Raw genomic sequence first — 22,093 nt, forward strand, 5'->3', positions numbered from 1 at the left:
GATTACAGGCATGAGCCACCGCGCTTGGCCTCCACTTCTTAATGGGATGATTTAGGGTTTTGTTGTTGTTGTTGAGTTGTTTGAGTTCCTTGTAAATTTCAAAACAGACCCAGTAGCTTATATTCTGCGAAAAGCCCCATTTCTGAAGGCAATACATATCTTGGAGGATTTACAGTAGGATTTGGCTTTAATAGGGCTGGAATTGAAAGTGGGATTATTCTGTTCCGATAGTTAGAGTAGAAAGGCAGCTATGTTGAGAGTGAGGAGAACTCGACTCTCTATCAGCCATAAACCTTGGGCTTTGGCTTTCTGGGCCTCATTTTCCTTTTTTGTAAAACTAGGAGGCTAGACTGGATCATTTGTTTTCCGGAGGGAGTGACGGACTTTAGCAGGGGAATGGGGTCTTAAACTTTCCCCTTCTCCACAGCCTGTACCCCATTTCAAAGCAGCTCCACTTTGAGCGGTTTTATTTATTGGGTGTCAAATAAGATATTACAGGGAAAACATGTCCTTAAAAGTGTGAAAGCTACTGGACTAGATGATTTCTGAGATGCTTTCCACCCCTAATGGTGTAATTTTATAAACTTAATATTGAGTCAGAGACTTGGAAGCTGAAATCATAGTGTCCAAAATTTCTTGGTAAGAGCCATGGATGTTTTGCAGGCGGACAGTCCAGAAGACATGCACAGCTGGATTAAGGAGATTGGGGCAGCTGTCCAGGCCCTCAAGTGCCACCCCAGAGTAAGTCAGTTCCTTTCTGTTGCACAGTGTCAACTCAGAGATGAACTCCTCTCGGACAGGCATGTTTTATTTGGTGATGTAGGCAAGCATCCCTGTCCCGAGATGCAGCTGAAGCCTCAGGCTCTCTTGCTTGTTTTTCTCATTCTACTAATTTGGGTACACATTTTTATTTTTCTCTTTTTGGTTGTGGGAGGAGATGAGGTAGGGTTGGATAGAGAAATGGATTTTTTTTTTTTTTTTTTTTGAGACGGAGTCTCACTCTGTCGCCCAGACTGGAGTGCAGTGGCATGATCTCAGCTTACTGCAACCTCTGCCTCCCGGGTTCAAGCAATTCTCCTGCCTCAGCCTCCCAAGTAGCTGGGATTACAGGTGCATGCCACCACGCCTGGCTAATTTTTTTGTGTTTTTAGTAGAAATGGGGTTTCACCATGTTGGCCAGGCTGGTCTCAAACTCCTGACCTCAGGTGATCCGTCCGCCTCAGGCTCCCAAAGTGCTGGGATTTCAGGCATGAGCCACCGCACCCGGCCGAGAAATAGAATTTCTGATATGTCCTGCAAGTCTCACTGCCAGGCTGACCTTGACATATCTGGAGTGAATCCCGTTGACCGTTTTTCATTTTTGTAGGCAAGCGTCCCTGGACCTACGAGGTGGTGATCCTGGTTGGGTACTCTTCCTGGGACTCTGTGATAAACATTGTCTGAAAAGCCCTAACTTTGTTGTGTCTTTTTCTTCCTTTTAATTTTATAGGAAACCTCCTTTTCTAGATCCATTTCTTTGACCCGACCTGGAATTTCCAGCCTTTCAAGTGGGCCCAACTCTATCCTGTGCAGGGGGCGGCCACCATTGGAGGAAAAGAAAGCCCTCTGCAAAGCCCCCTCTGTAGCCTCCTCCTGGCAGCCCTGGACACCTGTGCCCCAGACTGGGGAGAAGCTGCTTCCAGCTGGAGAGGCTTCAGAGGACTCTTTGTTCACGCCTCGTCCTGGGGAGGGCAGCACTGCTGGGGTGCTGCCCAGCTCCAGGATAAGGCACAGATCGGAGCCCCAGCACCCCAAGGAGAAGCCATTTATGTTCAACCTTGATGATGAAAACATACGGACCTCTGATGTGTGATGGAGCACAGTGCCGTGGGAGGGAGGGAGGGAAGACTTGAGAGAAGGAGACTGTGACTCAGTTTCTCTACCTTATTGGAGGGTAGTCAGAGGCCTTTATGTCACTCATATTCCTGTGGATGTTCTTTGGGAGGGAGGGGCCCATCCAGCTGACTGTGTGTGTGTGTATATGTGTGTGTGTGTGTGTGTGCGTGATATCAGTGCAGTGTATTTAATTTGGGGAAGTCACTAGGTTAGACCTGTAGGCATACTCCGTGGAGAGGAAGCTACCTATTCTATTCTAACTATTCCGAGGTCTTCCTGGAGAGGGATTATTTTAGCAGTTCCTCTCCAGAGGAGGCTGGAAGTCCAGTTTCACCACTGACCAAGTTTTATTTCCTTGTCCTTGTTTTAGTTTTTTCATTTTGTTTTCAGTCCAGGTGCCTCGCAGCTCTTTTGGAATGGGCCGGCGTTAGTCTAATCTTAAGCGCTGTGTGTTTTGTACCCTTGCAAACTTGCTTTCTCTTTCTTCTTGCTGTTGCCCTTTGAATGAAGCCTTGTGTGCTTGCATGATCAGACCCTGTAATAGGATGAGTTTCCATGTACTTAACATGAAGAGATACAAAAAGAATCTAGAGAGAGAGAGAGAGATTTTTAATGAAAGAAGCTTGGCATAGAAACATTGATTTAGAGGTTATGAGTTGCTGGCCAGAGATTCCTCAGATAAAAGAGCCTAGAAAATTGATTGTTGGGTGGGCGTGGTGGGTCACGCCTGTAATCCCAGCACTTTTGGGAGGCTGAGGTAGGTGGATCACCTGAGGTCAGGAGTTTGAGATCAGCCTGGTCAACATGCTGAAACCTTGCCTCTACTAAAAAATATGCAAAATTAGCCAGGCATGGTGGTACAGGCCTGTAATCCCACCTATTCAGGAGGCTGAGGCAGGAGATTCACTTGAACCTGGGAGGTGGAGGTTGCAGTAAGCCAATATTACGCTATTGCATTCCAGCCTCGGCAACAAGAGTGAAACTCCATCTCAAAAAATAAAAGAAAATTGAGTGTCCCACCCAAATTTTAGGGCTTACCTCCTTCCATTTGACAAAAAGATACTATTTCCAGTGTCCCTGGGAGAATTCTTCCATCCAATTTATATGGTGAATTGCTGCCAGCATTCAAAGGAAGAGCGAACTTAGCTTATTTCTGTCGGTAACTTTTATCAGCTAGATCAGTCAATTGTATTTTTAAGTTAAAAATTAGTGACTAGAGGAAGAGACTAAGAGAACTATTTTTACCTGAGTAAATGCTCTCCTCTTCGTGTGTCCAAATCTAATGCAGAGGTGAAAACACTTGATGAGAAAATCCTTAGTGGCTTGAGGGGAATCATGTTTCTTTCAGGACATGTTGTTTCCCTGAAGTCTGTGTCACACTGAGAACTTTTTCTGATTGCACTGCTTTGGAGCTATTCATTTAAACTGAGTTTGGCCTAGTTGTCCTGGTATAAAACAGGAAATCCACACTGTTCCCTCTTTCTCTCCCTTCCATCCCTTCCTCTGCCTTTCCTGTACACGCTGGTGTGCTTTTGCCCTCAGAAATTCTTGGTTTGGGAGTTATTTATGAGTGATTACGACATACTTGGAGCAGCATGATTTCAAGAAGCCATTCCAAATTCTTATAGCTCCTTAGCTCTGGTTTTACTCTCATATGTTCCCGAAGAAAATTCTTTGGCTATTCAAAGAAAGCACAAAATATGTGATGTGGATCTAATGAAAATGGGAACTTGTGAGATCTCTTTAAATATTCCCTGACTCACGGAAAAGATGTCCTCTTTTGGTGTTTACATTGTGAAAATCTATCCATTTATCTCTGTCTTTCTTTTCTTTTAAATCAATTATCTGATAGATTACTATTGCTAAATTAATTGGCCATTATAATAAGCTGATTTCTTATTCAGCAAGATCTCTCGAGAATGTGTTACCTTAAACATATTTAGAATCCATATGGTATTATCCTGATAAAGGGAAACGAGGACACTAAGATTGTCAAATGGAAATCTTCTTGTCAATTGGCAGACACTTGGGAATTCCACGTTAGGGCATTGCTTGTTTTTAATTTTTAAAAGACAGGGTCTCACTCTCTTACCCAGGCTAGAGTGCAGTGGTGTGATCATAGTTCATCATAACTTTGAACCCCTGGGCTTCAGCAATCCTCCCATGTTAGCTTCCCAAGTAGCTAGGACTACAGGGTTGTGCTACCACGCCTGGCTAATTTTTAATTTTTTTATATGTACAGGGCTTGGCTGTGTTGCCCAGGCTGGTCTCAAACTCCTGGGCTCAAGTGATCCTCCTGCCTCGGCCTCCTAAAGTGCTGGGATTACGGGTGTGAGCCACTGCACCTGGCCAGAACATTGTTAATGTAGTTCAATATGAGATAAATGATTATCTTCAGTGAAACAAGCTCTGAAACCATTCTCATTCCTAAATTGTATTTCAAACTTCCTATTTTGTTGATATTTCTTAACTTCTGGCCAATTTTAAACCATAATATTTTAATGTGAACCAAAGATGGTATGTGTTTGACCAAAGCAGTTAGTTTTAAATGTATAAAATTGAACCAAATGGAAAAAATAGGGTGGGGATGCAGTATAGATTGGTGACTAAGCGCATAGGCTCTGGAGTAAATCTGAGTTTTTTGTTAAAGGAACTCAAAAATGTACTGCATTTTCTTTGCGGAATAAAAGCCTTGCCTGAGTTGTGCTGTTTTCAGTGGTCTTGACTACTGTGTGTAACAGTATTTCAGGTGGTCTTCCCTATGGCAGAATAATGCCATCCATTATTCTTTAATTTTTATTTTTAGAAACAGTGTTTCACTCTGTCATCCAGGCTGGAGTGCAGTGGCCTGATCATGGCTCACTGCAGCCTGGACCTCCTGGGCTCAAGTGATCCTCCTGCCTCACAGCCTCCCAAAGAACTCAGATTATAGGTGTGAGCCACCACACCTGGCCACCATCCATTACTTTTGAAAGCTTCAAAAGACTTGCTTACTCAATGTCAGCTGATGGTTGATAAAAATAATTTGGCCTTTAGTGTTAAGTGAGACATCATAAAGGTATTGAGCCATGCATTATGGAGATTGGTGTCAGCTCAGAATATTGGAGTTATACATCTATTTCTGAGTTGAATACTCAGCTCCCATGAGAAAGAAAGTAGTTTTAAGGTCCAGCTTCTTAGTCTACTTGAAGTAAAAGTTTTTTTCTTTTCTATTTCTGAGTATAAATATACTCTTATATGGGCTAAAAGGACCCCATGAATAAATAGCAGGTTCAGTAGTTGAGGGGTAGAATTTAGTAGGTTTGTTTTCAGTGTAAATCAGATAACATATGTAGAGGTCACAGCATTTTGGAAATTGAGTGTCCCCAAGTGAGCTTTGTTTATAAACTTTAGACATGTTGGAAGTGGACAGGTTTGTTAAATCTTGTCTGCCAGCATCGTTTTCTTCCTTTGTTCCTTTTCCCTCTCTGTGTTATTGCCTGTGGCAGCCAGTCCTTCATACTAGATAGAGTTCAGATAAAGCAATGTTTGGCAAAAACATACTGTTTGACCTCCTCCCCCTCTGCTTATGAAGGGGTAGCATGATTCTGTGTTTTAAAGCAGTGATGTTTCAGCTGTGAAATGCACTGGCAGTAAGCACTAGGCTGAGTGCATGGAAACTGTTACGCTTCTCATTTTATGTGATCTCCTAATTGGTATGTAGCAAAACTTTTCTAAAACTGTTTTGTGGCTTGTTTTGTAATAAAACCATGTGAAATACTGAAATATGGCCATGTGTTTTTCTAATACCTTCTGACCACGGGTGGGTGAGCTTTCTTATCAGTCTGCCCCCATTGTCGGTTTTAGGGATTTCAGGAGGTAGGTTCCTCCTCCGGGTAGGGCTAGAGACCTTCCCCTCATTGCCTGGGGGAGAACCTGGCTCCGGGGCGCGGACAGGGGCGGGTGGTAGGGGATGTACGGGTGTGTATGTGGAGAGGTATGCCAGGCTCTGTCCCTTAAAGTTTGGGGGCCGGCGGAGGCGGCGCCATGGCCGGGAGAAAGTGTCTCTCATTTAGGAGCGTTTGCAGGTCCAGAGTGAAGTCACTGAAGAGTGGAAGCGAGGAAGGAAGGAGCAGGATGATTAGACCTCAGCTGCGGCCCGCGGGGCTGGGACGATGCCTCCTGCCGGGGCTGCTGTTGCTCCTGGTGCCGGTCCTCTGGGCCGGGGCTGCGAGACTACATACCCAGCTGGCCTGCCCCGCGGTCTGCCAGCCCACGCGCTGCCCCGCGCTGCCCACCTGCTCGCTGGGGACCACGCCGGTGCTCGACCTGTGCCGCTGTTGCCGCGTCTGCCCCGCGGCCGAGGGTCAAGTCTGCGGCGGGGCGCAGGGACAGCCGTGCGCCCCGGGGCTGCAGTGCCTCAAGCCGCTGCGCCCCGGGCTCCCCAGCACCTGCGGTTGCCCGACGAAGGGAGGGGCCGTGTGCGGCAGCGACAGGCGCACCTACCCCAGCCTGTGTGCGCTCCGGACCGAAAACCGCGCCGCGCGCCGCCTGGGCAATATCTCGGCCGTGCCTGTGCAGTGGGGGGACTGCGGGGATACAGGTGAGCCGCGGGGGGCGCGCACCCTGGGGACACTTTCTAACTCTGGAGGAGCGTAAAGGAACAAGACCTCACTGAGATAGCATAGTTCGCGCGGGGTCCTCCTGCGTCATTTGCCTCCTGGATTCGACCCCTCTCTGTTCCTGATTTCCTTTCCTCCATAACAGGGGCTCTTTACCTTCTGCTACGTGGATTCTCCCTCACCATGCACCTTTTGAACACTGACTTGCCTTTAACATTTTCCCAACTAGGATAGCAGGTCTGGTTCCCTCGAGGCGTACTCTTGACCCAGTATTTCTTCATAGGGAGCAGAAGGGCAGGCCCGCTCAGGAGGAATTACAACTTCATCGCCGCGGTGGTGGAGAAGGTGGCGCCATCGGTGGTTCACATGCAGCTGTGGGGCAGGTAAAGGAGGAGGAGGAAGACCTCCACTGTCCCAGCTAATGGTTTCTGCGTGCCTACCTACTCCAGACCCTTCGCAAGCGTCATTTAATCCTAAAACACCAGTGAGGAAACTGAGACGTAAAGAGGTTGAATAACCTGTTCAAGGTCATTTAACCAAAGAGCAGAGGCACAAGGATAACTTCCAAATCCGAGCTCCCCCTGCCCACTTAGGTGGCTGGTGCTTTTTCCCCGTCCTGCCACAGACAAAATTTAAGGTCAGATGTAAGAGCTAGTAGGCATTTTCTTTTCTTTTTTTGAGACAAGGTCTTGCTCTGTCACCAAGGCTGAAATGCAATGACAGATCATGGCTCACTGCAGCTCCATCTACCAGGCTCAAGTAATCCTCCCACCTCAGCCTCTGGAGTAACTGGGACTATAGGCAGGTGCCACCACACCCAGCTAATATTTGTATTTTTTGGAGAGACAAGGTATTTTTATATTGCCCAGGCTGGTCTCAAACTCTTGGACCCAAACGATCTGCCACCTTAGCCTCCCAAGGTGCTGGGATTACGGGTGTGAGCCACCACATCCAGCTTAGTAGGCATTTTGGTTGTGATCTTGCTCAGCCCCCACTTTGGATGCAAGGAAATCCAGACCCAGAGAGCAGGGTTAATTTGTCCTATGTTACGAGGCCAGTTGGTGGTGGAAACTAAGCCAGAATCAGAGCCCTTTGATTCTCTCCTGCCTGGGTCCTTGACACTGTGGTACGAGGCTCTTACTTTTGCCTCTAGTATTAGGATTGGGTTCAGCCTTTTCGCAGCAGAGAACCCATGGGCTGCTACACTAACCAACTCTGAAGAGGCAGTGTCCCTGGAAAAGGAGAGCTGGAGCCAGCTCTCAACCATGCTCACAAGAGATGGCTGGGGCCCTGTGCGTGCCAAGTCCATTGATACATGGAGAAAATTTGCGCATAGCCAGGGAAAAGTGAAATGTCTGAGAAAACTGTGATGGAAGTCTGGGCATGGTGGCTCACGCCTGTAATCCCAGCACTTTGGAAGGCCGAGGCGTGGGTATCACCTGAGGTCAGGCGTTCGAGACCAGCCTGGCCAACATGGTGAAACCCTGTCTCTACGAAAAATACAAAAATTAGTCAGGCATGGTGGTGCATGGCTGTAGTCTCAGCTACTCGGGAGGCTGAGGCAGGAAAATTGCTTGAACCCGGGAGGTGGTCGCAGTGAGCCGAGATTGTGCCACTGCACTCCAGCCTGGGCAACAGAGCGAGATTCTGTCTCAAAAAAAGAAAAAAGAAAAAAGAAATAAAGAAAAGAAAACTGTGATGGAGGTATGTTTAATAAGAGTGAGGTTCCCGTGACTCTCAGATGATATGGCTGTATGCCCTAACTTTCTTGCCCTCTGTCTATACTATTGTCTTGTGGAGACAGGTTACTTCACGGCAGGATGCCTGTTCCTGTGTACAGTGGCTCTGGGTTCATAGTGTCTGAGGATGGGCTCATTATTACCAATGCCCACGTTGTCAGGAACCAGCAGTGGATTGAGGTGGTGCTCCAGAATGGGGCCCGTTATGAAGCCGTTGTCAAGGATATTGACCTTAAATTGGATCTTGCGGTGATTAAGATTGAACCGAATGTGAGTATTTCAGGGCTGAGTCAGAGTCTGCATATTTGGAGATTTTTATCTATTTGCTGGTATTTTCTGCCCCACTGCACTCTCACACCACATCTTTTCTGTCAAATATATGCTTTTCTCTGGTTTCTTTCTGTTCTTTACTCCTTCTTATTTGCTTCAGTGCCTTTCTATATATCCCTTACCTTTTCTTTTCTCTTTTCTTTTCTTTCTTCTTTCTTTTTGAAACAGTTTCCCTCTGTCGCCCATGCTGGAGTGCAGTGGCTCAGTCTCAGCTCACTGCAACCTCTGCCTCCTGGGTTCAAGCGATTCTCCTGCCTCAGTCTCCTGAATAGCTGGGATTACAGGCGCCTGCCACCATGCCCGGCTAATTTTTGTACTTTTAGTTGAGACTGGGTTTTACCATGTTGGTCAGGCTGGTCTCAAACTCCTGACTTCAAGTGATCCGCCTGCCTCGGCCTCTCAAAGTGCTGGGATTACAGGTGTGAGCCACTGCGCTTGGCCTCTAACTGTTTCTATTAACTATCAAGCAGTCTTTTTTTTTTTCCCCCTCCTTCAACTCCTTCTTCAACAAACGCTGCTTCAGGGAAAATTATTCCTCTATTTGTCTTAGGATATCAGAAATTACTGCAATGGACTCAAAGTTGCTAAGGAATACTTTGAAGTCCTTACTACACATAGTACTCGTGGTGTGCACATCAGATATATTGACATGGTGTTTGAGAGCTTTTTAGAAATTCAGTCTCAGCCTTTACCCAGACAGATGTGCTGACTCAGAATCTGCATTAACATAACATCCCGAGGTGATTTGCACGCACATTACAGTGTGAGAAGTGTCACCCTGGGTGATCTTCTTTCTGTTTGTGGCTTATTCACTTTGACTGTTAAGCTTCGAGCTGGAATGGTGCTGTGTAAATTGCTAATGTCAGTTTATGTTCATCAGTGACTTCACTGGCTGTTTACTAATAGTAATTTCTATAAAGTAATTGTTTTCGATCTTAGAAATGGTCCTAGTCATCTTAACAATTGAGAGCTTCACGGTAGTTGGACTTTGAGGAAGAAGTAGAAGGCAGTCATAGAAGCTGTGTGAGTGGGTGCTTCTCAGGTGGTAAGGGCCAAGGTGATGGAGACAGCATCATATATGTGTTAGACACACACATTGGTCACTTCTGATCTTGATTTGTTCTTTACCCTTTCTGTCCTCCTCATGCCTCTCTGGGCACGTGCAGGCTGACCTTCCTGTACTGATGCTGGGAAGATCATCTGACCTTCGGGCCGGAGAGTTTGTGGTGGCTCTGGGCAGCCCAGTTTCTCTGCAGAACACAGCTACTGCAGGAATTGTCAGCACCAAACAGCGAAAGGGCAAAGAACTGGGGATGAAGGATTCAGATATAGACTACGTCCAGATTGATGCCGCAGTTAATGTAAGTCACTTAGGACAGAGGTGCCCAACCCGTGGGCTGTGGACCAGTACAGGTCCATGGCCTGTTAGGAACTGGGCCGCACAGCAGGCGGTGAGCCACGGGTGAGTGAGAATGACCGCCCGAGTTTCACCTCCCGTCAGATCAGCGGCGGCATTAGATTCTCATAGGAGTGCAAACCCATTGTGAACTGCACATGCAAGGGATCTAGGTTGCATGTTCCTTATGGGAATCTAACTCATGCCTGATGATCTGAGGTGGAGCAGTTTCATCCCAAACCATCCCTCTTTGTGGAAGAATCGTCTTCCACAAAGCCGATCCCTGTGCCAAAAAGTTTGGGGATTGCTGACACAGGAGGCCTATCCTCGGATCACACAATATTGGCAGTTCAGTGAGAAGAATATGTCAGAATGAACTTTGGCATTTTGGGAATGTCCAGGTTTGGTTAAATCGCTGTGGGAGGAATGGAATGACACTTTGTTAGAGTCTGTCCTGTTCAATGTGATCACTGGCATCCATGCTATTGGGTGGTCTGTTGTGGAGGTCACCTTTCCTGTAAGAAGGTGGTGGTCCCTTGACTGGGCGTGGTGGCTCTCACCTGTAATCCCAGCACTTTGGGAGGCCAAGGTGGGCGGATCATGAGGTCAGGAGTTCGAGACCACTCTGGCCAACATGGTGAAACCCCGTCTCTACTAAAAATACAAAAATTAGCCGGGCGTGGTGGCGGGTACCTGTAATCCCACCTACTCAACAGGCTGAGGCAGGAGAATCACTTGAACAGGGAGGCAGAGGTTGCAGTGAGTTGAGATTGTGCCATTGCATTCCAGCCTGGGCAACAGAGTAAGACTCCGTCTCAAAAAAAAAAAAAAAAAAAAAGAAGAAGGTGGTGGTCCCACTGCTATAGTTCTTTACCTACACTTACTTTGGTATTGGTGATGATAGGGGCACAATTTTGCCAGCCAGAGGGGAATAGGAGCTTACTAGAGTGGGCTGCTTTTGGTAAACTGTTTTGGGAGCTGTGTATAAAGGACAAGGAAGCATGTATTCATTGGCTTCACTGATGTCTTCTTCAAATTCCGCTTTTAGCCTGGGAATTCTGGTGGTCCTCTGGTGAACTTGGTAAGTGATCACTTTCCTTGTTGCTTCATGTTTCCTCTTAACTTTCAAAGACTTTATTAATTCCAGGTCAGGGGTGGTGGCTCAAGCCTCTAATCCCAGCACATCTGGGATGATTCCCTGGGGCCAGGAGTTTGAGACTAGCCTGGGCAACACAGCAAGACACCGTATCTACAAAAACAAAAACAAAAAAGGACTTTACGTTTTCCATGATGCAGACTCGGGTGCCACTCTTGTGTAGAGAGCTGTGGAATGGTGCTTTTCTGTTCTTGGACCTTAAATCAATAGTTAGAAAAAATTCAAGCTTGTTATCCTGGTGTGTGATCTCATCCCACTGAGAACACTGGGGTTCTAGCTCTGGCTTCCTTTGAAATTTCTCTCTTCCCCGTGCTTTCTGTTTTCATTGGCTAGTTACCAAAAGCCCTGGATTTTATTTATTTATTTATTTATTTATTTATTTATTTATTTATTTACTTATTTAATAGAGATAATGTCTCACTATGTTGGCCAGGCTGGTCTCGAACCCCTGAGTTCAAGTGATCCTCCTGCCTCGGCCTCCCAAGATGTTAGGATTATAGGCATGAGCCACCACACTGTGCCAAAAGCCCTGGATATTAAACCCAGGTTTATGCCGAATGACCAGCTTTGCTATGAAATGTAGATCCTTGAAGACCCCCTGATGCTGCATATGAAGAACTATCTCTCATTTAAAAATGCTAATTACATAATGTCATCTGTCCAGGTTTTTAGTCTTGACCTCTTGACCTGCTTATAGATGAGAGAAAAGCCACAACCAGCACTCCTGACTTTAAGTGAGCTGCCTGCCTTGGCCTCCCAAATACATTGCTGTGTCATATATTCTTAAATTGTATTCCATGTCTCTAGTGGAAATGCCAGGTTTTCTAGTTGCTCAAATACATGTGAAAACCTGAAAGAGTGCAGTACTGTTTGACATATAGCATGCGATCATCCTTTCTGAGTCCCTTTGCACTGATTGCTTTTGGTTCCTGTTTAAATATCACATTTGCTTTTAGAATGAATTTTATGCAAAATGATTGGTTTTTTTTTTTTTTCACTCATAGCATTGCATGTCATTTTTGTTTGTTTTGTTCCTGCCTTCTCCATTAGACAATGAGTTTACTAGAGCAGGGATGAAATGCAGAATTTCAGGCCATACCCTAGACCTACTGAATTACAATCTGTAGTTTAACACAATCAGAAATCTCTTTTCTGGCTGGGTACAGTAGCTCACTGCTGTAATCCTAGCACTTTGGGAGGCTGAAGTGGGTGGATCACCTGAGGTCAGGAATTCAAAACCAGTCTGTCCAATATGGTGAAAACCCATCTCTACCTAAAATACAAAAAAAAAAAAAAAAAAGAGAAAAATTAGCTGGGCATGGTGGCATGCGCCTGTAATCCCAGCTACTTGGGAGGCTGAGGCAGGAGAATCGCTTGAACCCAGGATGCAGAGGTTGCAATGAGTCAAGATTGCACCAATGCAACACAGCTTGGGCAACACAGCGAGACTCCATCTCAAAAAGAAAAAAAAAAAAAAGAAAAGAACAAAGAAATCTCTTTTCTATCCTTTCCCATTACCTAAAAGGCTACAGGAAGATGAGGTGCATAAAGAGGAAAATATTTTCTACCTCCTACCTTTAGCTTAGCAAAGCTTTGTTCCCTAAGATCAATTTTGCTAATTCTTCTGAATAGTTTCAATGCAGTGTTGCTGACAATCCCACAGCTTTTTACCTTTTCCATGTTTATTTTTAGTTTTGGTTAAATAATAAAAAGGCAAATGCTCCTTGTCCTACCTTTGTCCAAACACAAACTGTGGCTCACTTTTAAAGTCAATGTAACTTACTAAACGAAAAAAATGAGCTCAATAATTTTTTTTTTTTTTTTTTTGGGATGGAGTCTTGCTCTGTCGCCCAGGCTGGAGTGCATTGGCGCGATCTCGGCTCACTGCAAGCTCTGCCTCCCGGGTTCACACCATTTTCCTGCCACCATGCCTGGCTAATTTTTTATATTTTTAGTAGAGACGGGGTTTCAACGTGTTAGCCAGGATGGTCTCCATGTCCTGACCTCGTGATCTGCCCGCCTTGGCCTCCTAAAGTGCTGGGATTACAGGCGTGAGCCACTGTGCCCGGCCATGAGCTCAAGATTTTATTTTATTTATTTAATTAATTAATTAATTAATTTTTTTTGAGACGGAGTCTCGCTCTGTCGCCCAGGCTGGAGTGCAGTGGCCGGATCTCAGCTCACTGCAAGCTCCGCCTCCTGGGTTCACGCCATTCTCCTGCCTCAGCCTCCCAAGTAGCTGGGACTACAGGCGCTCGCCACCACGCCCGGCTAGCTTTTTGTATTTTTTTAGTAGAGACGGGGTTTCACCGTGTTAGCCAGGATGGTCTCGGTCTCCTGACCTCATGATCCGCCCATCTCGGCCTCCCAAAGTGCTGGGATTACAGGCGTGAGCCACCGCGCCCGGCCGAGCTCAAGATTTTAAAAAATCCTCAGCATCCTTGATCCTTTGGCCATGAAAAAAAGGTAACTTCTGTGCATGTGCAGTTGCCTTTTGCCCTATAAAGGAACATCCGTTGCTCTCTTTTGAAGAAGTACAAAGTTCCTCTCTGCCCGGTTTTCTTACCCTAAGTAACTAGCTTCACTCCTTCCTCTGTATGTTCTGGTCTTGCACTCGTCAGTCTGCAAAACTTCATGACTGAATGATGTCCCCTCCCTTGCCAGGATGGTGATGTGGTTGGCGTCAATTCATTGAGAGTGACTGAAGGAATCTCCTTTGCAATTCCTTCAGATCGAGTTAGGCTGTTCTTGGAAGAATACCATAAGCGCCAGTTGACAGGTAAAGCAAGTTGGGATGTTTTTGTTTGTTTCCTCGTGCTTTTCAGGAACATTCAATCTTTTGTGGTGACAGCAATTTTTTTGTTTTTGTGTTTGAGACAGAATTTTGCTTGTCATCCAGGTTGGAGTGCAGTGGCGCGATCTTGGTTTACTGCAACCTCTGCCTCCTGGGTTCAAGCAATTCTCCTCCCTCAGCCTCCCGAGTAGCTGGGACTACAGGCACCCACTGCCACACCCAGCTAATTTTTGTATTTTTAGTAGAGATGGGGTTTCACTATGTTGGCCAAGCTGGTCTTGAACTCCTGACCTCCAGTGATCCGCCTGCCTCGGCTTCCCAAAATGCTGGGATTACAGGTGTGAGCCACCACGCCTGGCCCAGAGACAGCCATTTGAATCCTGTAGACTACTGGGTCACTCACTTGTACGCAGCTCCTATAATGGTAATTTGAGCAGCACTGTTTGGGGGACTAGGCACAAACCAAGCATGAGTTGTACCCAGAAATATTTGGATTGAGCTAATGTGGAAATGAAACCCAGGGGCTGGAGGCAGGAGGTGGGTGGGAGGAGTGTAAAAGTGCTAATGACAAAGGTTCTCTGAAGCCTGTGTTTCATCCAGGTAACCTAAAAGGATAGCTATGATGGCAAAGAGATCCTGGGACATGGGTGTCTGCTAAGCTGCGGTAACAGTAAAGAGGTTTTGTTGTAACACATCATAACTTTCCTTTCCAGGAATGGTGTTTTCAAATAAGAAGTATCTGGGTCTGCAAATGCTGCCCCTCACTATGCCGTAAGCATGTGTTTGAATATGTCTGGGTTGTTTTTCAGAGGCAAAAACCATAGCTGCACAGTCTTAACAGAAAAGCTGAGCCACTTGGACCACAGCCAGGTACTCTTGTGACCCTAGGCCCTGTCTGTCTCAGCGTATGTATCTGCCTCTGCCTGTGTCAGCACTAACTATACATAGTTTATTTCATTGTGGCTGTATTTTATAATGTCCAGTGGTTCTAGGCTTTGGGATAGAGGCTTAGCCCGAACCAAGAGAATGACTGTGATTAGCTTGATGGAATCTTCCCTGGCCTTTGTGAGCCTAGAGCAGAACAGAGTACCTACTAAGAGTCTCAGGCTTTTACCAGGGCTCAGAAGACTAACTCATTGTTTTCTAATCTTCTCACTTCTCTTAGCCTTAGTAAAGAATTGAAAATACATTATCCAGATTTCCCCGATGTGAGTTCTGGGGTTTATGTATGTAAAGTGGTGGAAGGAACAGCTGCTCAAAGGTAAGTGAAGTGAAGGCCTTTGTCATCTACCTTTGCTTTTACTAGATGTGTGCCATGGTAAAACACAAGGGAGATCCAGACTTGATCTGTCCAATACAGTGGCCACTACCTACATGTAGCATGTACTGAATACATGAAATGTGGCTGGCGTGACTGAGGAACTGAATTTTGAATTAAATTAAGTTTAATTTAAATAAAAAACCCCAGGTCAGGCACAGTGGCTCATGCCTGTAATCCCAACACTTTGGGAGGCCAAGGTAGGCGGATCACCTGAGGTCGGGAGTTTGAGACAAGCCTGGCCAACATAGTGAAACTGTCTCTACTAAAAATACAAAAATTAGTGGGTGCGCCTGTAACTGCAGCTACTTGGGAGGCTGAGGCAGGAGAATCGCTTGGACATGGGAGGCAGAGGTTGCAGTGAGCTGAGATCACACCACTGTACTCTAGTCTGGGCAACAGACCAAGACTCTGCCTCAAAAAAAAAAAAAAAAAAAGATATTATCATTGTGTAGTAGTATATTGGGGTGTGTGTTATTTCAAGTGGATTTCAAAGACATAGGAAACAGAGTGTAAAATAACTATTTAAAAATATCACGTTATAATGATAATATTTTGGATATATTGTGTTAAATAAGATATATTAGTAAATTAAATTCATCTGTTTAAAAATTTTTTAAAATGTGGCTACATGAAAATTTAAAATTACATATGTGGCTTGCACTGTTGTCTATAGGACAACAGTGGTACTTGGGTACTTATAAAGGCTTTTTTTGTATTTTGGGAGGGAGGTGGTTCTCTATAGTCTAAGAAGAGTTCATGTTATGAATTAATAGCATAAGTTTAAATTAATTTGGCTAGGAATTCCCAAATCTACCCTTTCAATATTAATAGTTATTACTTAATAACTATTAAGTGATTAACACCTATTAGGTATTAGTAACTATTAACTATTCATTAATAGTTTTTTTTTTCCTTTTGAGATGGAGTCTCACTCTTGTTGCCCAGGCTGGAGTGCAATGGTACGATCTTGGCTCACTGCAACCTCCACCTCCCAGGTTCAAGCGATTCTCCTGCCTCAGCCTCCTGAGTAGCTGGGATTACAGGCACCGGCCACCATGCTTGGTTAATTGTTGTATTTTTAGTAGAGACAGGGTTTCACCGTGTTGGCCAGGCTGGTCTTGAACTGCTGACCTCAAGTGATCCACCCACCTTGGCCTCCCCAAGTACTAGGATTACAGGTGTGAGCCACTATGCCTGGCCCATTAATAGTTATTATTAAGAATGGGAAGAATTTAAAGTGTTAAAGGTTTGAGTATATATTTTAGGTTTTTTTTTTTTTTTTGAGACGGAGTTTCACTCTTGTCACCCAGGCTGGAGTGCAATGGCGCAATCTTGGCTCACTGCAAACTCCGCCTCCTGGGTTCATGAGATTCTCCTGCCTCAGCCTCCCAAGTAGCTGCCTTTACAGGTGCCTGCCACCATGCCCAGCTAATTTTTGTATTTTTATTAGAGTCGGAGTTTCACCAAATTGGCCAGGCTGGTCTCGAACTCCTGACCTCAGGTGATCCACCTGCCTTGGCCTCCCAAAGTGCTGAGATTACAGGCATGAGCCACTGCGCCCAGCCATATTTTAGGTATTTTAAAACAAATTTTTTGGCTGGGCATGTTGGCTCACCCCTGTAATCCTAGCACTTGGGGAGACTGACGTGGGAGGATTGCTTGAGCCTGGGAGTTCGAGACCAGCCTGGGGAACATGGTGAAGTGCTGTCTCTACAAAAAATAAAAATTAGGCCAGGTGCCGTGACTCAGGCCTGTAATCCCAGCACTTTGGGAGGCCAAGGTGGGCAGATCACTTGAGGTCAGGATTTTGAGACCAACCTGGCAAACTTGGTGAAACCCCATCCCTACTTAAAAAATATAAAAATTAGCTGGGTGTAGTGTTCCATGCCTGTAATCCCAGCTACTTGGGAGGCTGAGGTCGGAGGATTACTTGAACCTGGGCAGCAGAGGTTGCAGTGAGCTAGAATCACGCCCTTGTACTCCAGCCTGGGCAATAAAGCGAGACTCCATTAAAAAAAAAAAATTAGCCAGGCGCAGTGGCTTGCGCCTGTGGTCACAGTTACTTGGGGAGGTTGAGATGGGAGGATCATCTGAAGTCTGGGCTGTAATGAGCTGTGCTCATGCCACTGCACTCCAGCCTGGGCAAGAGAGTGAGACCCTGCCTCAAACAAACAAGCAAAAAAAAGAAAAAAAAAAACTATAGCAAAACCCCACAAAACCTACGTTTTTATTTGAATCCTGAATTCAAATAAAAATTTTTTTGAATTTATTTGAATCAGAGGCCAGCACTAAGACCTGTGTAATAAAGCAAAGGCTAGAACAGCTTCCAAAAGAAGGTTCTCCAGCTGATTTCACTGTTGTTTCAAAATATTTAATACTAAGTACTAAGGGAAGAGGTGCCTTGTCCTACAAATATCATTCTCCTGGGCTTCTCTGTTGTACTTCTTCTTCTTCTTCTTCTTTTTTTTTTTTTTTTGAGACAGAGTCTCGCTCTGTCCCCATGCTGGAGTGCAATGGCGTGATCTCGGCTCACTGCAACCTCTGCCTCCTGGGTTCAAGTGATTCTCCTGCCTCAGCCTCCCGAGTAGTGGGACTACAGGCGCACGCCACCACGCCCGGCTAATTTTTGTATTTTTAGTAGAGATGGGTTTTCAGTGTGTTGGCCAGGATGGTCTGGATCTCTTGACCTTGTGATCTGCCTGTCTTGGCCTCCGAAGGTGCTGGGATTATAGCCGTGAGCCACCGCGCCTAGTCTGTACTTCTTTATTATCCCTTCTCATTGTTTTTATTTTTCAAGAGCTCAGTAATCTGTTTAGATTATGGCACCACTTTCACTGGGGCTTTCCCTCTGGTGAAATCAGAGGGCACTGTTCAGCATAGCAGTCATAGGTCTCATGTTACTAAATTTGGCATATCTCTGGCTTTTCTGGACTTTTCTCATTCCTGCTCTGCTCCACTCTTCCCCCACCTCCTTATTTTTAAGTTCTGGTTCGAGACCAAAGCTATTTCTTTCGGCTAAGTCCTTGCTACTCAGAATGTGGTCTGCAGACCAGCGTCATTAGCTCAGCAGGGCTTGTTGGAAAGGCAGAATCATAGGTCCCACCTTTGATCCACTGAATCGGAATCTGCATGTTTAACAAGATGCCCAGGTGATTCACATGTATGTTAAAATGTGAAAATTAGTGCCGGAAGTTGCTGATGAACAGAAATCAGGACTGGGCATGGTGGCTCATACCATGATGTGGGAGGATCATTTGAAACCGGGAGTTCGAGACCAGCCTGAGCAACATAGTTTCTAAAAATAAATAAACAAAATAAACAAAATCAGCTGAGTGTGGTGGCAGGTGCCTGTAGTCCCAAATACTTGGGAGGCTGAGGCAGGAGGATCACGTGAGCCCAGGAGTTTGAGGCTGCAGTGAGCCATGATTGTACCACTGTACTCCAGCCTGGGTAACAGAGTGAGAGGCTGTCTCAAACAAATCTGTTCTTTCTGGCTTTCACCAACTTATACCTAATAATAATGATAATTACACCATTATCTGGCACTTACAAAACTTTTACTATATCTCAGGCACTATTTGAAGTGTTTTATTTTTATTTTTATTTTTTTGAGACTGAGTTTTGCTCTTGTTGCCCCAGCTGGAGTGCAATGGCGTGCTCACTGCAACCTCCGCCTCCTGGGTTCAAGCGATTCTTCTGCCTCAGTCTCCCAAGTAGCTGGGATTACACACCTAGCTAATGATTGTACCTTTAATAGAGACGAGATTTCACCATGTTGGCCAGGCTGGTCTCGAACTCCTACCCTCAGGCAATCCACACGCCTGGGCCTCCCAATGTGCTGGGATTACAGGTGTGAGCCACTGCTCCTGGCCTATTTGAAGTATTTTATACACCTGTTTGTGCTCCCAACATTTTATGATATAGGTATTATTTTACAGAGGAAGCAGCTGTGGTACAAAGAGGTTCATTAACTTGTAGAATGCAGTAAATCAGAGAGCAGAGAGCAGGGATGTGGGCCCTGGCTGAACCCTTCTATTATCCTGCTTTGGTGGTTGCTTTTTTGTTCTGAGAGGCAGAGTGATTTAGTGGCAAGAAGATGGGTTCCCAAGTTTGAAAGACCCAGGATGAAATCCCTCTCACAAGTTGCATGACACAGAAAAAGGTCATTTGTCCTATCTGAGCCATAGTTCCTCATATTTGGTGCATAGGTTATTAGTAATAATTTGTGGGTTTCTTTTTCTCTTTTCTGAATCACAGGACTAGTATGAATTAAGTTCTCTATAAGTTCTTTCTTTGTACTTACTGGTCCTAAGTCATCCTCCTAAACTGTCCTTGTTCTAAGGTTATTTCTTGATTTTAGTTTTATACTTAAGCATCTCTTCACATCCTCTTGCATTAAACTTTTTCCTTTTAAACTCCACATATCTTGATCAAACCACATTATCATTCTTCCTTGAGCTTCCCATTTCTATCAAATGGTGTCTCCTGGAGTCATTTGCTGTTCCTTTTTCAGCCTATTTTTACCAAATCACTGGCATGGCTATTTCTGTATTGCAGTGTTTTGTATTTGGAGCTGGTTTTTGCTTCTAGAATATATAGTCTATGTGAAGCAATTAAGTTGAAGGAAATAAAGTCACAACTTTGGGGAAAAGGAGCCTAGAGCCAGAGCTTGAAATATTTAGACTCAGAAGGTTGGCGGGTTTTTGATTTACTGGAAGCAGAATTTCTATAATGCAGCTCAGCATCCTTCCCAGCTCCATAAGCTGGTGAGCCGGGCAGCGGGGTGGGGGTGGGGGTGGGGGGCGGGGAGCGGGGGAAGATGGGCAAGTGAGTGGGCTGCCAGAATCAAACTAAGCCGAGTTTAAGTGTCTGGGAGAAAACATAGCACTTGGGCTTTTCACTTTGGCTGCTGAAGCTGGGAGTATGTTTGAAGTTCACAGAGGTCAGGGACTGAGAGAAATTAAAAGCTAAACTCCCCCTTCCAAACCAATTCCAAAAAATGGGAGGAGTAAACTTCTCACATGATTCTGATAGGAAATTAATTTTATAAAGGTAAAGGTAAACTGTCTAGAGGACAGTTGTCCTCTAGGGATGTTTTTGCAGCATATTTTAGAATGGCTTTATGATTTGGAAGGATTGAGGCTATTTCTGGTTTGTATGCTTAATGCCAGCAAAATAGTGCCATTAAGACAGAGATATTATAGATGGGGATAAGTAAAATTCTTCTTGTGGTTTCATGGTTCTCTTTTTTTTTCTCTCTCTCAGCTCTGGATTGAGAGACCATGATGTAATTGTCAGGATAAATGGGAAACCTATTACTACTACAACTGATGTTCTTGAAGCTCTTGACAGTGATTCCCTTTCCATGGCTGTTCTTCGGGGAAAAGATAATTTGCTCCTGACAGTCATACCTGAAGTAATCAACTAAATATCTTGTTTTAAAGTGGGATTATCTAAAACAAAAAACAAAAAAAAAACCAGTTATATCACCTGGTTTGGAGATGTGCCAAACATGGCAAGAGGTTTTTGGATCTTCTTCTTATAAAGAAAAATGGATGGTATCAACCCAAGTGCCCATCGATGACAGACTGGATAAAGCAAACATGGTACATATACACCATGGAATACTATGCAGCCATAAAAAGAACAGTCCTCTGCAGGGACATGTATGGAGCTGGAAACCATTATCCTCAGCAAACTAACACAGGAATAGAAAACCAAATACTGCATATTCTCACTTATAAGTGGGAGCTGAACAATGAGAACACATGAACATAGGGAGGTGAACAACACATACTGGGGCCTGGCAGGGGGTAGGGTAGAGGGAGGGAGAGCATTAGCAAAAATAGCTAATGCATGCTGGGCTTAACACCCAGGTGATGGGTTGATAGGTGCAGCAAAGCATCATGGCACACATTTACCTATGTAACAAACCTGCACATCCTGCATGTGTACCTCAGAAATTAAAAATAAAAATAAAAATGGTAATCTGTTGTGAGATTACAATTAAAAAATAAAAAAATGGAGTTTGAAACACATACACACATTCAGGGATCATTAGGTTGGGGTACTGTGCTGTTGCTAAGATGCCTATGTCAAGTGGAAGAAGAACAGTGTCAGGAAATCTGGGGGAACTGATAACATTTTATTAAAGGTAAGAAACAAATAAAAGACAGGCAGTTTCTAATGTAACCTTGAGAGGACACTGTAGTATTTTAAACCTTTATAGCCATAAACTAGATATAATACACACATATACAAACAGATCTGTCTACCAAAATTTAAGAAACAGCCTGAATAAAGTGCAAAGGCAATCAATTGTTAAATAATACTCCTTTAATCCATCAGGTTTTCAGGTTGTATCACATTTGGCCAGGTTTGTGGGTAGACGGATGATGGGTGTCATTTAAAAGTCAAATGAAAACTGGTAATTTTGGATTGTCTCATAGGAATATTGATGATTCTCAGCACTCTAGCAGTGAGAACTTTTGTCTCCAGCAGCTTTTCTGACTGTAAGAAGGGCATCTTCAGTAGTTTCTAGTCTTTTTCCCTTTTAACTAAGTTCTCACCCCTGGCAACATAAATGACTTCAAGCCTTGGAGCTGCAAAATTTTTTTTTTTTTTTTGGGGGGACAGGGTCTCATTCTGTTGCTCAGGATGAAGTGCAGTGGTGGGATCTTGGCTCACTGCAACCTCTGCCTCCTGGGTTCAAGTGATTCTCTTACCTCAGCCTCCCGAGTAGCTGGGCTTACAGGTGCACGCCACCACGCCTGGCTAATTTTTGTATTTTCACTAGAGATGGGGGGCGGTCTCACCATGTTGGCCAGGCTGGTCTTGAACTTCTGACCTTAAAAGATTCACCTGCCTCGGCCTCCCAAAGC

The 22,093-nt window shown here is 44.9% G+C and overlaps 2 protein-coding genes across 5 annotated transcripts in view; both read left to right on the plus strand.

Annotated features, from left to right (window-relative positions):
• PLEKHA2 (pleckstrin homology domain containing A2) overlaps positions 1–5,640 on the plus strand; it is a 39,114-nt gene extending 33,474 nt beyond the window's left edge. For all 4 annotated transcript variants that reach the window (XM_031669493.1, XM_031669490.1, XM_031669491.1 and 1 more), the window contains 2 exons: positions 664–741; positions 1,490–5,640. In XM_031669493.1, the coding sequence (XP_031525353.1) occupies positions 664–741; positions 1,490–1,852 (441 nt within the window). In that variant the 3' untranslated portion in view covers positions 1,853–5,640. The remainder of the gene's footprint in view (positions 1–663; positions 742–1,489) is intronic.
• Positions 5,641–5,740: 100 nt separating this feature from the next.
• On the plus strand, positions 5,741–21,194 carry HTRA4 (HtrA serine peptidase 4). Its single transcript, XM_003902668.4, has 9 exons — positions 5,741–6,457; positions 6,760–6,859; positions 8,281–8,485; positions 9,712–9,906; positions 10,990–11,022; positions 13,762–13,876; positions 14,605–14,662; positions 15,057–15,152; positions 20,478–21,194. The coding sequence occupies exons 1-9, from the start codon at positions 5,902–5,904 to the stop codon at positions 20,638–20,640; spliced, it is 1,521 nt and encodes a 506-aa protein (XP_003902717.1). The 5' UTR covers positions 5,741–5,901; the 3' UTR covers positions 20,641–21,194.
• The last annotated feature ends 899 nt before the right edge of the window (positions 21,195–22,093 follow it).

Source organism: Papio anubis, chromosome 8, assembly GCF_008728515.1.
Source record: "Papio anubis isolate 15944 chromosome 8, Panubis1.0, whole genome shotgun sequence".
NCBI lineage: Eukaryota > Metazoa > Chordata > Mammalia > Primates > Cercopithecidae > Papio > Papio anubis.